At 31.5% G+C, this 14814-nt stretch overlaps 1 protein-coding gene across 2 annotated transcripts; it reads left to right on the plus strand.

The window, feature by feature from the left end:
• Positions 1 to 9909: 9909 nt before the first annotated feature.
• LOC148200168 (proline dehydrogenase 2, mitochondrial-like) lies at positions 9910 to 13145 on the plus strand. Of its 2 annotated transcripts, XM_088111672.1 has the most exons (4): positions 9911 to 10515; positions 11875 to 12520; positions 12652 to 12892; positions 12986 to 13145. In XM_088111672.1, the coding sequence occupies exons 1-4, from the start codon at positions 9985 to 9987 to the stop codon at positions 13023 to 13025; spliced, it is 1458 nt and encodes a 485-aa protein (XP_087967798.1). In that variant the 5' UTR covers positions 9911 to 9984; the 3' UTR covers positions 13026 to 13145. The 2 variants fall into 2 exon arrangements, with proteins under 2 accessions (XP_087967797.1, XP_087967798.1); XM_088111671.1 differs by lacking the exon at positions 12986 to 13145 and having other exon boundaries at positions 9910 to 10515; positions 12652 to 12938.
• Positions 13146 to 14814: the final 1669 nt, after the last annotated feature.

Consider the following 14814-nt stretch of genomic DNA (forward strand, 5'->3'; position numbering starts at 1 on the left):
AGATGCTATCATCAAATCTATTATTTTAGCATAAATTTATATATATTACTTATCGATTCAACATTGCAATTTCATTCTCAAACTCTCAAAATAAAAAAAAAATGTAATGTTGTAGCTTCTATAGTATAAGAATATTAAAGTTGATAAATATTTTAAAATAATAAAATCGAGTATTTTAATGTTAAAATAATTCAATAATATAAATAGAACTTTATCAAAATGTCTCATTATCTAAAATACTCATCATCTTTCTAAAACTTGTTTTCTGAGTTTTAATTTATTTCTCTCTAAGATTTATGACTCTTAACACATCTATTCCACGATCAGGAACTGTCTAGGAGATCATAGTAGTGAGTCCTTCATTCTCTACTGATCGATTTTCTTTATAGAGTAAGTAAGTTGCTACTCCTTTTTCTTTAATTCTTAGTTTAAGGCACATACATATAAGTTTGCTCGCGTGTGTCATTTGATCTTCTTTTCTAGTTCTTTGTCGATCAGAGGTCCTAAGGACTTACTCTATAATGATTTTGTGGTTTGTACGTATTTTTAAAGTTGAGACAAGAGTAATACATTGTATAAAGTTGTGATAGTTTTCCCAATTAGGTAAAGGAAGCTAGTGATTGTCTATAATTTAAATTTGCAAGTATGAGTGGTGGTTGATATGATGTTATGTTAATTTGATAGTAAATAAGATTATTGTTTTAGTGTTATTAGTGTTTCTTTGATTGTATTTGGTTATTGGATGTATGATAAAATGGATGATCTTGATTTGTATTTGATTAACCTTGTGAATATTGCTATTTTGAAGGTAATGTTATAAAAATTGGTGTTGTATTGAAAAGTAAAGAGTAAGTTGAGTTGTATGTTGATTTTGGACCTTAAGAAGGGGTTTTTATAAGCGAGATTTTGAGGTAAAGGTCGAATGGGAGGAATTGAGTTTTTGGGTATGTTCTAGATCATTTAAAACTTATTTAAGCTTTGAGTTAGTAGAAATCTAATGTAGAATTGGTCGGTAGTTAATAGGATGTGTTTTTGTATGGTCTTTGGTTCATTTTAGGGGTTTTGAGTAGTGGGATTCTAAAGTAGCAAGTTTGTGCTTAAATAAATGGTTTGGAGTCTGTTGTTGGGTCATTTATAACTTGTTTAAACCCTTAAAATGTCAAGTTTTGAGTTAGAAAGGGTGAGATTAAGTTTGGACACTTGAGAGTAGTTAAATCAGTTTAATGCACCTAGTTTTTGGTCTAAGGAGCAAATATGAGGTTTGGTGTTTATTAAGAGGTTATTAGGACTTAGCTGGCTAATTAGAGTGTTAAAAACCTAGTTTAAAACAAGAGAAATGAGATGCATGAGTATGAGTTGTAAGTTAGTTGATTGAACCTTGATTCTTAACCAAATTAGCAAAAATGTTATTTAATTTAAGTTATAAACTTGTTTTTAAATCATTCTTAGTGTCTAGGGATGCCATTTTTATCATTTGGATAAGTATTGAGAGCAACCAAGCTAAATTAGAGGTCTTCACTCTTCTCGTGTGGCGCTTAGTAGCAATCAGCGGAGCCTGAGCGCTAGAAAGCCGAGAGCTTTGACGCTCAGTTGCACTAAGGTGGCACTCAAGCGCCAGATTTATGTGAAGAATAGCGCTTAACGGTAAGGATGTGTTGCTCAACGCTAATGTCTTTGGCATTCTCTCTTTGTTGATTCATTCTTTTGCTTCTATGGTTTCTTTTAAGATTGGTTGGTCCTTTATGACATGTTTAATATATTTTTATGAAATGTTATTAAGGTGTGATTGAATAAGAGTTTCTAAAGAGAAATTCTGAGTGGTTATTTCAAGTTGTGTATGAATGTAGGAAGCTCATTCTTGGAGGTTATCCTATCACTCTAATAGTCATTCATTCTCAATTACAGAGGAGTGATGCGTATGGTGAAAGTAGCAGGAGGTCCTAGTCTAGGTGTTTCATTATAGCCTAAGACGTAGAATGAACTAACCTTGTGAGTGTAGTAGAATGAAACTCATTAGAAATGACTTTGTAGAGCAATAAAGGTCACCACAAGTACATGATCCGCCATAACTCGACATTCATACTTTTAATCCGGATAGTCAAGTCTAGGTCCATGGTATGCTTAAGATGTTTGTTTAACTTTGTATGAAATGTGATGTATGATTAACTATGATATTATGTGTTTGTTTCTTTTAACATTAGCTTACTCTTTTTTTATGTTTCTTGTTTGTTTTCTTGTGTATGCTTAATTTCTTTTGCAATGATTATCTGATTGGTATGAGTAGAGAGTGAGGAAGTCTCTGTGGAATCGATTCTAGGAAGCGATGGTACAAATGTATAACTTGAGTACAGTAGTTAGTTTTGTATAACTATATTTTGAGAGACATGATGTAAATATTTACGTTTTGCCCTTTTTGACGTTGTAAATATAGAATAAATTATAATTATATTGGATAACTGTATGATATTTTATATACTTATTGAATTTAACAGTTTTATTTTATTAATTATGTGAAAGTTGCTTAATAATGTTTATACTATTTAAATAAAATGTTACACGTATCCTATATGTAACATCCCAAAATACAGTAATAACCATAATCAGAATTAATTACACTTAATGATAAAAATTCAGTCTTAAAATTTACGAAAGTAAAGGTTTAGGCTGATCGGCCTTACAAGAAGTTAAATAAGAAAACACGCTCGACATAAACGTACCCAACCAACGGTTACAAAGTATGGATACATACCGAACGACCAAATAATATAAAGGTCGATCCAAAATCAAATACAAAGAAGCATCTAATCTAATAGCTACCCGAACGTCTATTGTTCGCACTTCACTTCAACATCTACCAGAGTTGCTTCCTCCAGATTCTCCTCTTCCAATGTTTCCTCTAATAACGCCTCGCCCTCTGCTCACATCCACACGGATGATCATTGCATAGACAGGACGAACGTACAATGACGATCGACAACACAAAGAAGAACGAAAGGGTAAGCTTAAGTAATTTAAATTCATACTTCAACATTTCTATTCAAACAAAACACTTAACTACAATACAATATAACCTCATCCAAAACATAAATATATAAAGATTAGACCGACCGTCCGGACTGTATGAATCTGTGTAGTTACAAGCGTCCTTGCACCCGAGTGGTGTAGTAACTGGGATACACCAAACAGCTGCCACTCGAGGTCAGTCCGTTCTTACGTCGCCCATGTTAACTTATGGACTAAGGACCTCCTGCCATTCCCACACATGACATACTTCCTCTACATGAAGATAGTATTCACGGAACATCAGGATGGACTGCGAGGCTTAACTTATCCACAGTCATACTTTACCAAAAATTTAATATTCAATAAACATCAGAGTCGTCCCTCCATGGAACGCTCGTTCAAATACCAAAATCATAATTTCACTTCTCATAGTGCTCGCACACCTTAATACTTCCTTTATTCACATTCTCATTCTATGTTCCACTCTCTTAAAAGAGACGAACGTTCAGCCCCCTTCATAATGAGGACAACCGTGGAGAACAAAACCGAAGAATTTACTCCGTTCCAAAACAGAATAGAACCAATTACCAAATAGATGGACGACCTGTATTAATCAAGGTTACTCGACACTGTCGGTCGATACTGATGAATGATCTGTGGCCCCAAGGGTGATCGACACAGTAGGTCGACACAAATAGATGATCTGTAGTCACAAGGGTGATCTACACAGTAGGTCGACACAGATGGATGATCTGTAGTCACAAGAGTGATCGACACAGTAGGTCGACACAGATAGATGATCTGTAGTCACAAGGGTGATCGACAGTAGTCACAAGGGTGATCTACACAGTAGGTCGACACAGATGGATGATCTGTAGTCACAAGAGTGATCGACACAGTAGGTCGACACAGATAGATGATCTGTAGTCACAAGGGTGATCGACAGTAGTCACAAGGGTGATCTACACAGTAGGTCGACACATATGGATGATCTGTAGTCACAAGAGTGATCGACACAATAGGTCGACACAGATAGATGATCTGTAGTCACAAGGGTGATCGACACAGTAGGTCGACACAGATGGAGGATCTGTAGTCACAAGAGTGATCGACACAGTAGGTCGACACAGTAGGTCGACACAGATAGATGATCTGTAGTCACAAGGGTGATCGACACAGTAGGTCGACACAGATGGATGATCTGTAGTCACAAGAGTGATCGACACAGTAATCTTCCCGAATGAAAGTATTTCAATTCAAAGAATTTTACTAGAACACCAAACGGTCAAGAACCGTTTAATGTCGGACGTACGTTATCATAGAGAAATTCATATTCAAGCTTCACTTACATTCACTCATTTCTCAGCATACATATATATATTTCATATTTTCAAATACTCATATCAACTCATACTTATGATCACATACCAACAATCAACTAACACAGTTCATACTTCATGCGACACACATAATGTTCATACAGTACACGACAAACATACGAATTAAATTATTAAGCTTCCCTTACCTGGTTAGCAGTGTACTCCCAAAAGCAAGATTTTTGGTTCGACCTCTAACAGCGTTCTACACCCGGGTTCACTCAACAACTTCCACTTAGTCTAAAATACCAAAAATTAGAATAACTCATACCTAGAATCCATGCATGCGACCAAAACTAGGGTTCGCATGAAACCAGAAAAATATAAACGGTTGACTACGAGAACTTACCAGTTCCGATCCACAATCTGTTCGGTCCAAAAGAAAGATCACAGCTGGACGAACGTTCCTACGGCTCTGAAACGTGATCGGAAAGGGAACCGGTGAGTTACAGAAGAGAGAAGTTTAGATGTTTTAGAGAGAAGTTGGAGAAGATGAAGATTTGAGGTTCTGAGGAAGAAGATGAGTGGTGCAGGTGAGTGGAAGGGTTTTTCGAAAGTCATTTTTGTTCATTCCCATTCCAGTCGAACGAGCGTCTCCTCTGCGGACACCTGCACTCCCACTTCTGATTTCAGAATTTTCCACTCGACACATGGCACTTGTGCATGCAATGCAAAGTGGGTTTTAATTACTCAGAGCAGTGACGTGGCGTGTGTATTAATGGTGATGTGACAGAGATTATCAGTGTAAATTTTCTGGGGTCTCACACTATACAGTAAAACTAAAAATAATAGGTGACCTTCATAATGAAAAGAAAATAATGGTAAGTTGATAATAAGTGGATAATGAGTTGAGAATGAGTTAATAATAGAGTCATATATAAGTTGATTATTTCAAATTATAGATGATTTTCGGCTCACAACATTAAAAAAATGCCATGGAAAACAATAACAAATCTATGACATATATATGTAAATTAATTCTTTTACTAATCCCTTATTAAAATCCGAAAACTATTTAAAGAGGGATATATATGGTATATGTAATTAAAGTGTAAGTTAATTATTTTTTCAATCCCTTATTATGCATAACACAAGCATAATAGGATAAATAATCTAGTCCAAATCCTTTTGATGTTCTCCTCCACAACATTAAAATACATTGATATTGATATATTAATTTTTTTTAATATATTTTAAAATATCAAAATTCAAAATGAATGTTTATCCATATATTTTGAAAAGATAATAAAGAAACAGCAGAAAGAATCGAAAACATCGAGATTCCATTGTAATGAAAAGTTCTGCAAGAAAAGCTGCAACATTGGAAGTAGAATGAGAGTTATTGGTTGAGGATGTTAGCATTTTATGGATGCTACGACCACGATAAATAACCAAATTCTCTCTCATGGGTTGGAATTTGGATTTATTCAAAAGAACAAGATAAAAAGTACAAGGTGGATACACGCAAGACATGCACATTCCTATGTAGCCACCTCATATCTACGTGGAGTTTTGAACATTATAAATGTTACACGTTTTCTTGTCTTTAATGCTACTACCGCGTTCAGTTATAAACTTCTATTACACCGTCAATTGTGGGTACAAATTTTTTTGCATTTATTTGTAAACTAATTATAAGGTTCATGCTTCCTCAGTAACTTTTGAAAGTCAAATTTTATAGTAATATGTTTTTTGTCTCTTTGATTGCTACTTTCACAATTTCAAATAGACATTATAATAATTTTTTTTATTTGTATTTGTTATTTATTTTCTAATTATTCTAGATATATTTGTTATGATACAGCGATGAAAGGATAAAATAAATTATCCTGATAGTAGACATTACATTAATAATGAATACTTTATTAAAGCTAATAATATATTTTAAAAACAAATAAAAAAGAAACGGAAGCAGTATATATATTTATATATTTAAGTACATTAGAGAAACTGTTATTTTTTTTAAATATCCTTTCGTCCATAAATTTTATGTTATCCAGTTTTTTTTAGAAATTTATGGATTTTATTTTTTTCTTTCTCATATGACAAACAGGTATACCACATTTTTAAGGTTTGTAAAATAGTTTAGTAATGAATGGTATGTCACATTCAGTTTAGGTCGACAATTTGATAAGGTGAATACAAAACTCAAAAACACGGTGGAAAGTTTGGATAGTTTGATAAAGTGCATTGAGAATTCAGATAAATTTAATGAGAAGTTCAAATGACTCAATAAGGTGTATTGAGAACTCGATTAGTAATTTAGATAATTTAGATAACACTTTTCTGAACTCTTTATACCTTCGACTGAACTATCTGAATTATTCATATACCTACTGGCCTATCTAATTCTTATCGGACTAATCAGATATCTTACTGACCTGGAAAAATAATACACGGGCATTGTTAATCTTACCAGATTGGGGACGTCTTAAAAAGTTTGCCACTTATCTAATCGACTTTATTTGAGTTGGGAAGATGGCACACACCGAGCTATCTCGATATAAGGACAAAAACAAAACTAATATCGTTGATTATGGATGACTATATCCGTGACTTTCTAAAAAGAGAGAGACAAAATAGACCAAATTTTTGAAAAAAGACAAAAATAAAAAATAAAAAATATATAATAATTTAGTGATAAAAAAACTTATTTAATTAAAAAAATAGTTTATAAAACTAACCGATAGTGGATAAGCCTTTAATTTATAAGTTTTTAATGATAACAAACTTATTAATTTAGAAGTTTCCAGAAATAAGGATTAATGAGTTACAAATGTAGAATGATAAGAAAATATATAAATAGGTAAGTTTTATTACATGAGTGAAGTCTATGTTTTTCTTTGACAAACATATTATGTAATTATATTTTTTGAACTTTTAAAATAATTAAACTTTCATTAAACTTTAAGTATTTGAGTTAATAAGTTATCTTATAAAATTGAAAGTATTAGGTAAATTTATATTTCTTTTAATAATTATAAAAATTATTTTTATAATTATAATAATCACAATAATAATAATAATTTTATTATTTTTTATAAACATAAAAAAAAGTTTTCACTAGTTAATAAAGTAATTGACAGATATAAAATACTTCATAATATTATAAGTATATAATATTTATTTATATAAATGAAATTTGTGTTTATAAATAAAATAAAATTAAAAAATGGATAAATTGCAAATAATTACTTAGAAGTTAGTTAAAGTAACATATAGCTATAAATTAGAAATTCTTGCATTGTCAAACTACTAGTTTATAAACTTTTTAATAGTTAACTTGTCTTACCAAAACACTTCACGCCAATCTCTTGTAGATGAATAAAATTTTTATCTTTTAAATGCTCATAAAAGCTATTGAGAAAATTTAATTTAATTTAGAAACCATAACATTTGCAATCAATTTTATATGCATGTATTCAATCATTACTTCAAAAATAAATTGCTTACATTAAGATGTGATTGATTCAACTTTCATTTAGCTAAGAATCAAATGTGATAATTCGTGTATATATATATATATATATATATATATATATATATATATATATATATATATATATATATATATATATATATATATAATGTATATATTATTAGAATCATGGATCAATTTACAAGAATTACTCAAATATAAAAATATTATTTTTAATGTGAATGTACACATATATTTATTTATTTCTTAAAATTAAAAAAATTATTTATATATATATAAAAAGTATATGGCAATCTTTTATAAACTTAAATATAATAAAACTTCAATAACTTTTATTTGGTGATGCAGTATTAACAGTTTCCAATTAATTGAGATGTTATCTGCTTCCATCAATAACATTTTAAGGAAAATATTTATTGTTGAAATGTGATAAACATAATTATATAGCATTCCTGATTTATTTAAATTATCTTATATTTCTAATAAATATTTATTTTGTTTCACAATGAGTACGACTTTATCTATATAACAAAGTTTCAAATTAAATAATATTTTCACATTTTAATGAAATATTATTTTTCTTCTCAATTAATATTCGTATTAATTACTCTTTCTTACTCGAATGCAATAAATTTATTCAACCATATAAGGGTATCTTAATAAAGTTTTATGTATATTTGATTTTATTCGAATCTTTTATATCTTTGAACCAAAGTTAAATGTATATTATTATTCTTTATTTGTGTTTTTATATTAAAATAAAGGATTAAATGTTTTTTTTTGTTTTTTTGAAATTTGGAATTAGTTTTTTTTTCAAAAGTTTAGACTAATTTAGTTCTTCATCTTTAAAATTTAAAATTGCTTGAATTTAGTTCTTTAATCAAAATTTGTTAAATTTATTTGAAATTTCAAACATATATTATTAACTAATATGGTAGAAAAAAATATGTCAAATAGTATAAACAATTCAAATGCTATTATGAAATTCATATAAATCGTCAAATAATCTTAACAAAATTTAGTTTAAATAAAAAATCTACACATTTATGGAGTTGAGACACTAAATTGGATAAAATTTTTAAAAATAGAATAATTTCGACTTTCAACTTTAAAATAAAGTTAATTAAGTTTGTGTTTTTTCATAAATTTAAGTATTATAGTTAAATTTATAATAAGAATTTTTTTATATTAACTATTTAAAAATTTTATATTCTTCAATTAGTTTTTTTTGTCAATGATATATAATTATTTGATTCTTATAATTATGAACTTGAAGAACAACAAAATTGATGTTTCGAAATTTTAATTATTTTTATAAAAAAAATATTTCATTTTATAAATTAAATATTAAAAAAATAGTTAAGTTCACCATGTGAGTTTGATAAAAGAATTTCATAACTTCATATTTTCTTTTTTCCCAAACTCATAGTGTTTTATTTAAAACTAGAACATCAAATGATACGCTATTTCAATTACCGGCTGAGATTCAATTAAAAAATATAATTTTTTTTATAATAAATAAAAGGAATTTTTTTTTAATTTGACACTTAATTTCATTTATTTCATCAAAAACTTAAAATATAATTTAATCTTAGTAAAATCATATTAAAATGTGGCAATTTCCTTAATTTATGTGAAAAACTTTAAACTACAATAATTATAGAATGAAGGGATTATATGAATCCAAACCTTACTATATTATTTTTATTCCTTTCTAATGGTCGGATCTTTCAAAAAAATGTTCTTTCTTGTATTTTCAAAGAATAAAATTGGAATTATTTTAGGACCGAGAAAGCAACTAATTGAATTTATATTTTTCATGATTAAGATTATTGACAATAAATGATTAAAGCGTTTATATAAAATGTGTTGTATTTCTCCCATTCCACTATGCAAGTTGAAGGCATTACATGGAATCAGGTTGAAATAAATTAGAGAGAAAATATGAAAAATGATTTTATTTAGTTTACTAATAATAAAAAATAACTCCAAGTTGACCACTCTCCTGCTGACTCCATGCAACTTAATTGAAGTATTGTGTTTTCCTTTCTTACCCATTTTTTCTCGCCTATAAAACACCACCCATGTTCCAACATTTCCAGACCTGAGAGCAACAAGAACACAACACAAACCTTAATCTCATCCAAAAAGAACATCATAGTAGAAATGGCTACACGCGTTATTCCTCGCAAGATCCTCAAGGGACCCCGCTACAACACGTCCACGAAGCCCCTCAACACGGTGCATCCCCCTCTAACACCTGTCATCACGCCGCCGGCGATCTTCGAGAAGCCGCCAAAAGCTCCGGCTGAGGCGGCGCTGGCGATGGACGACGGGGAGCGGCTTTTTGCCTCCGTGTCCACGGGGCGGCTGCTCCGGTCGGCAGCAGTGCTTCATGCGACGGCGGTGGGACCCATGGTGGACATGGGAATGTGGGTGATGAGGTCGCCGCTGTTCCAGAGTGGGCTGCGGCGGGATCTCGTCATGTACACCACGCGCGAGACGTTCTTCTCACACTTCTGCGCCGGCGAGGACGCCGTAACTGCAAGTAAGAGCATCGGGGCGCTAAACGACGCCGGCTTGCGCGGCATGCTCGTGTACGGCGTGGAGGATGCGCATGATAACGAGGGATGTGATCGGAACCTCATTGGGTTCCTTGAAACGGTTACTGTCAGCAAATCGCTTCCACCAGCTTCTGTAATTGCTTCTTATTCTTTTTCTTCTATCTCTTTGGTTTTTCACTTTTTTTCTTACATGCAACGGGGAGAATGAGCTAGATTCGGTGAAGTGGGTCCCACTTGAATTTATTGTCTGTTTTTTCCCAAGAGTTTTAGATCCCCTCCTAAAACATCTCTGATCAGTGAAACTTTGTTTTTTTTTTTATGAAAAATAAAAGGAAACAATTTAGTCAATGAAAAAGAAAAATGGATGGTGAAAAGTTTACTCGAACTGAAAACCTTAGTTGATAAATATTTGTGTACCCTTCTCTGACATGGGTTTGGTTGAATCCTGTTCCTTTCTGTTTTCACAGAGAAAAAAAGTTATTTTGAAATTTGTGAATTTTGTAGTAAATTAAACAAAGAATAAATGTGTCATGTGAATTTGAGTATACTGTAATTTGACATTTTTGGAAATATTCTATTTTTCTTTAATTATGATTATCAATTATTATTATTATTTGTCGGAAGTTACGGTGCTTCCATGCTTTTTAATATTTTTTTACAACTAATTACGGTGTTTCAATGCTCTTCATTTGTGTCTTATTTTTTGTGTACAGTTGTTTTTCTATATTTACTTTATTTTAATATTTTAATGGTATGCCAGATCATAATTTTGATATGCATATCTTTTAACGTAACGAAAGAAAAAGAGTGTGATCCACTTGTCGAAAATGAATCACTGCATTTTTTTTTTATTACCACGTTATTTTACATATTAAAAAAACTGAATTTGGCAAGAAAAAAAGGGGGGGGGGGGGGGGGTGAAAATAGACCAACTTTTTTGATCAATTCTTTTGCACCAAATTAAAATTGCGTTATTATTTTTGTGTAATTTGGGACTCTGCAACGAAACGCGTACGGTGCGGCGTGTTTGATTTTTCTGTGATTGAATCTACAAGTGGGTACCATGCATAAATCATTGTCAGAAAATCAACGTTATAGTGTGACCACTTGATATGCCCTTTAAGGTCACGTTTGGTTTTTTTTTTTTTTTTGCATGATATTGATGTGGGATGTGTTATTTTGTCACTCTCAGAAAGAGGACAATGGTGTTGGCAGTTTAGTATTACTGCTGCTGCACATGAGCTGTGATTCACCCTCATGCCATGAGAAAATTGCAGAGTGTCGAATTGAGAGAAATAAAATTGATGGCTTTCATGACAGTACACGGCACTTTTACCAATTTCAAACCAAGTTTTTAATGATTTCATTGTCAATTTTCTTGCATTGTGTTTGGTAGGCCATGCAGTTGACGTGTTTGTTGTATTGTTCATCTGTTTTTATGCGTTTTCTGGTGTTTAACTTATGCAGCAAAATTTAATCTTTGATGTGACAGGTGAGCTTTATCATTGTGAAAATCACAGCAATATGCCCCATGGCATTGCTAGAAAGAGTCAGTGACCTTCTAAGATGGCAACAGAAAGACCCTTCATTCGTTCTGCCATGGAAGCAAGATTCTCTCCCAATTTTCGCAGAAACTAGCCCTTTGTACCACACACAGAAGAGACCAGAGCTTCTAACCCCAGAAGAAGAGAGTGATCTGCAACTTGCCAACCAGAGACTGCTTCAACTCTGCCAAACGTGTGAGGAGGCTAATATGCCTCTGTTGGTTGATGCTGAACACACTACTGTTCAGCCAGCTATTGATTACTTCACATACGCTGCTGCAATCAAGCACAACAAAGGTAGCAACCCCATTGTGTTTGGGACCCTCCAAACTTACCTGAAAGATGCCAAAGACAGGTTGTTGCTCACAACAAAGGCAGCAGAGAAAATGGGAGTTCCAATGGGGTTCAAATTGGTGAGGGGTGCTTATATGTCCACAGAGCGTAAATTGGCTGAGTCTTTCAGAAATGCATCCCCAATTCACAATACCATTCAGGACACACACAATTGCTTCAATGACTGTGCATCATTTATGCTGGAAAAGGTTGCCAATGGACCTGATTCAGTTGTTCTTGCAACTCACAATATTGAGTCAGGTATTTAATATGCAACTATAAGGCTATTCATTTTCTTATATCTATATTTACAACAGAGTTTAGTTTCCTACATTTACAAAGTTTGTGCATGTACTTTTTCCATGTTAAAGTGTTTGTTATGGTGTGTATAGGGAAATTGGCTGTGGCAAAAGCTCATGAATTAGGAGTTGGAAAGGTGAAGAACAAGCTAGAATTTGCACAGTTATATGGAATGTCAGAGGCACTTTCATATGGTTTAAGCAATGCAGGGTTTCAGGTAAGCAAGTATATGCCATTTGGACCTGTAGAAATGGTGATGCCTTACCTCCTTAGAAGGGCTGAAGAGAATAGAGGGCTCTTGGCTGCTTCAGGCTTTGATAGGCAACTCATGAGGTATGCTAAATTCAAGTTTTTGTTCATTAATCTCTTGGTGACATAGGAAAATCTGCTTTGATGTTAACAATATGATCATTTTTCTCTGAACAGAAAGGAGTTGGGAAGGAGACTAAAAGCTGCAGTCTTCTAATCAGCTAGGAAGCATGGTTTCATTAACTTTTGTAAATGTAGAGAATTCTATGTTCGGATCGAATGTGCTTTAAATGAAATGAAAATCTGCATTATTTTGGTGCTTTTGCTGGAAACATAATTGCATTTTTTTTCTCTCTTCACTCTTGAGCTATGAGGATAAATTGGAATGTGTTGAAGTTAAGTTTGGAAAATGTGAATAGTATATTTATAATGCTTGGGTGAGACTAGTTTTTGAACCTGGTTTTTAGTCAAGTTGGTTTGTTTCATTTAACTATCATAAAAACTTCCACTTTTGAAAGACTTCAAATTGATTAATAATGTATGTGCAATGGATGCAAGTGGTTATCTAACAACAAGCAAATTAAAGTTGTCACTATAACAAGTTCTTGCACATTAGGAATTTTTTTCTTCTTTTATTAAAAATTTAGTGAGAAGCATTGATAATGCTTTCTTACAACCTTTTTGTTATTTCTATAAATCCTTAAATAATGTTGACATTTCTCTAATGTTCTAAAATACTTTTTGACTTTTCTCTGATGTTAAAGGTGATTTTTCTGGTTTGACTAGAAATCCAACTTATCTAACATTTCACATAATGTTTTTGGACAAACTTCATAAAATTTTAAAAGAGAAGAAAAAATATTTCCCAAGTCAAAATTAGTTTATACACAAATTTAAAAATAAAAATTTCTAAAAATCATGAGAGATTTCTACAATTTATTTATTATGACCCAAATTTGTAAAAGATAAACTACATTAATTATCTATTCATTCCATAATCCATTCCAAGCACAAGTTTAACTCAATTCAAAAATAATCTTGACTGGCTCAAAATTTTAGAAGTCATTGAACTAAACATATTTTAATGTTAAACTTGAGTTATACTTTATGTTGTTTTGACTCGGTTTAGTATTTTATATTAGTTTCTTTTTTTCATTTCGCGTAAAAAAGGGATAAAACGGCACTTTAATTTGAGATTAATACTTCTTTAAATCTAGAATTTATATTATATATATCGATAATTTTTTTATTGTGGAGTCTTAAAAATGAGAATAATTTCAATTGCAATCACCAATTAGCCAATGATCCAGGTTCGATCATGCTCTTAATGACAACAACACATCCAAATCGAAAAGGATAAATTAATATTAACATGTAAATCATGGTCAGAATCTCTAATTTACATGAACTTATTCTGTTCTAAATAATATATATTTTTCATAAATTTAATGATCCTGAGCTTTCTTCCTTAACAAATAATATAGTTTCTTAACCATGGTCGGTGTGAAAAACAAAAATCTCAATATCCAAATGCTAATATATAGATTCCATTCAAAGGCTGAGTCGGAAAAAATGAATTCTTGAATAATTGGCGATTATGCAATCTTATCTTGGAAGAACTTTGAACGTATTTCTTTTTCCATTTAAAAAGATAAGATTGGTTCAACAAGATAGCCTCCTAACCAATCAATGTCACGATAATCACAATTACAATATTTATGTATACACCCATCACGTAATTAATTATAATAAGCGATTTGGGTAATATTTTATCGTTACTTTATACTTAATTCAAAATTTCTCAATCATTTATGATATAGAAGAATTATATGACGTAAGACTTGTGTTGTGTTCATCTATTACTTTTGGTTTTCCCTTGTTTGATTCCATGGAAGAACTTTCACGTCATTCTCAAAAATTGCACTTTCATGGTTTCATTTTTCTACGTTTCTACTATTTGGTTCATAGATAGGGAGCATGTCCTATTCCCCACTTGATATATATGA

This window comes from Vigna umbellata, chromosome 4, assembly GCF_029865625.1.
Source record: "Vigna umbellata cultivar VRB3 chromosome 4, Vumbellata_1.0, whole genome shotgun sequence".
Classification (NCBI taxonomy): Eukaryota; Viridiplantae; Streptophyta; class Magnoliopsida; order Fabales; family Fabaceae; genus Vigna; species Vigna umbellata.

Coding starts and splice junctions, on each gene's coding strand:
- LOC148200168 (XM_088111671.1), top strand. CDS start 9,985: ATGGCTACACGCGTTATTCCTCGCAAGATCCTCAAGGGACCCCGCTAC. Junction 10,516..11,874: donor AATCGCTTCCACCAGCTTCT/GTAATTGCTTCT, acceptor TTGATGTGACAG/GTGAGCTTTATCATTGTGAA. Junction 12,521..12,651: donor AACTCACAATATTGAGTCAG/GTATTTAATATG, acceptor TGGTGTGTATAG/GGAAATTGGCTGTGGCAAAA.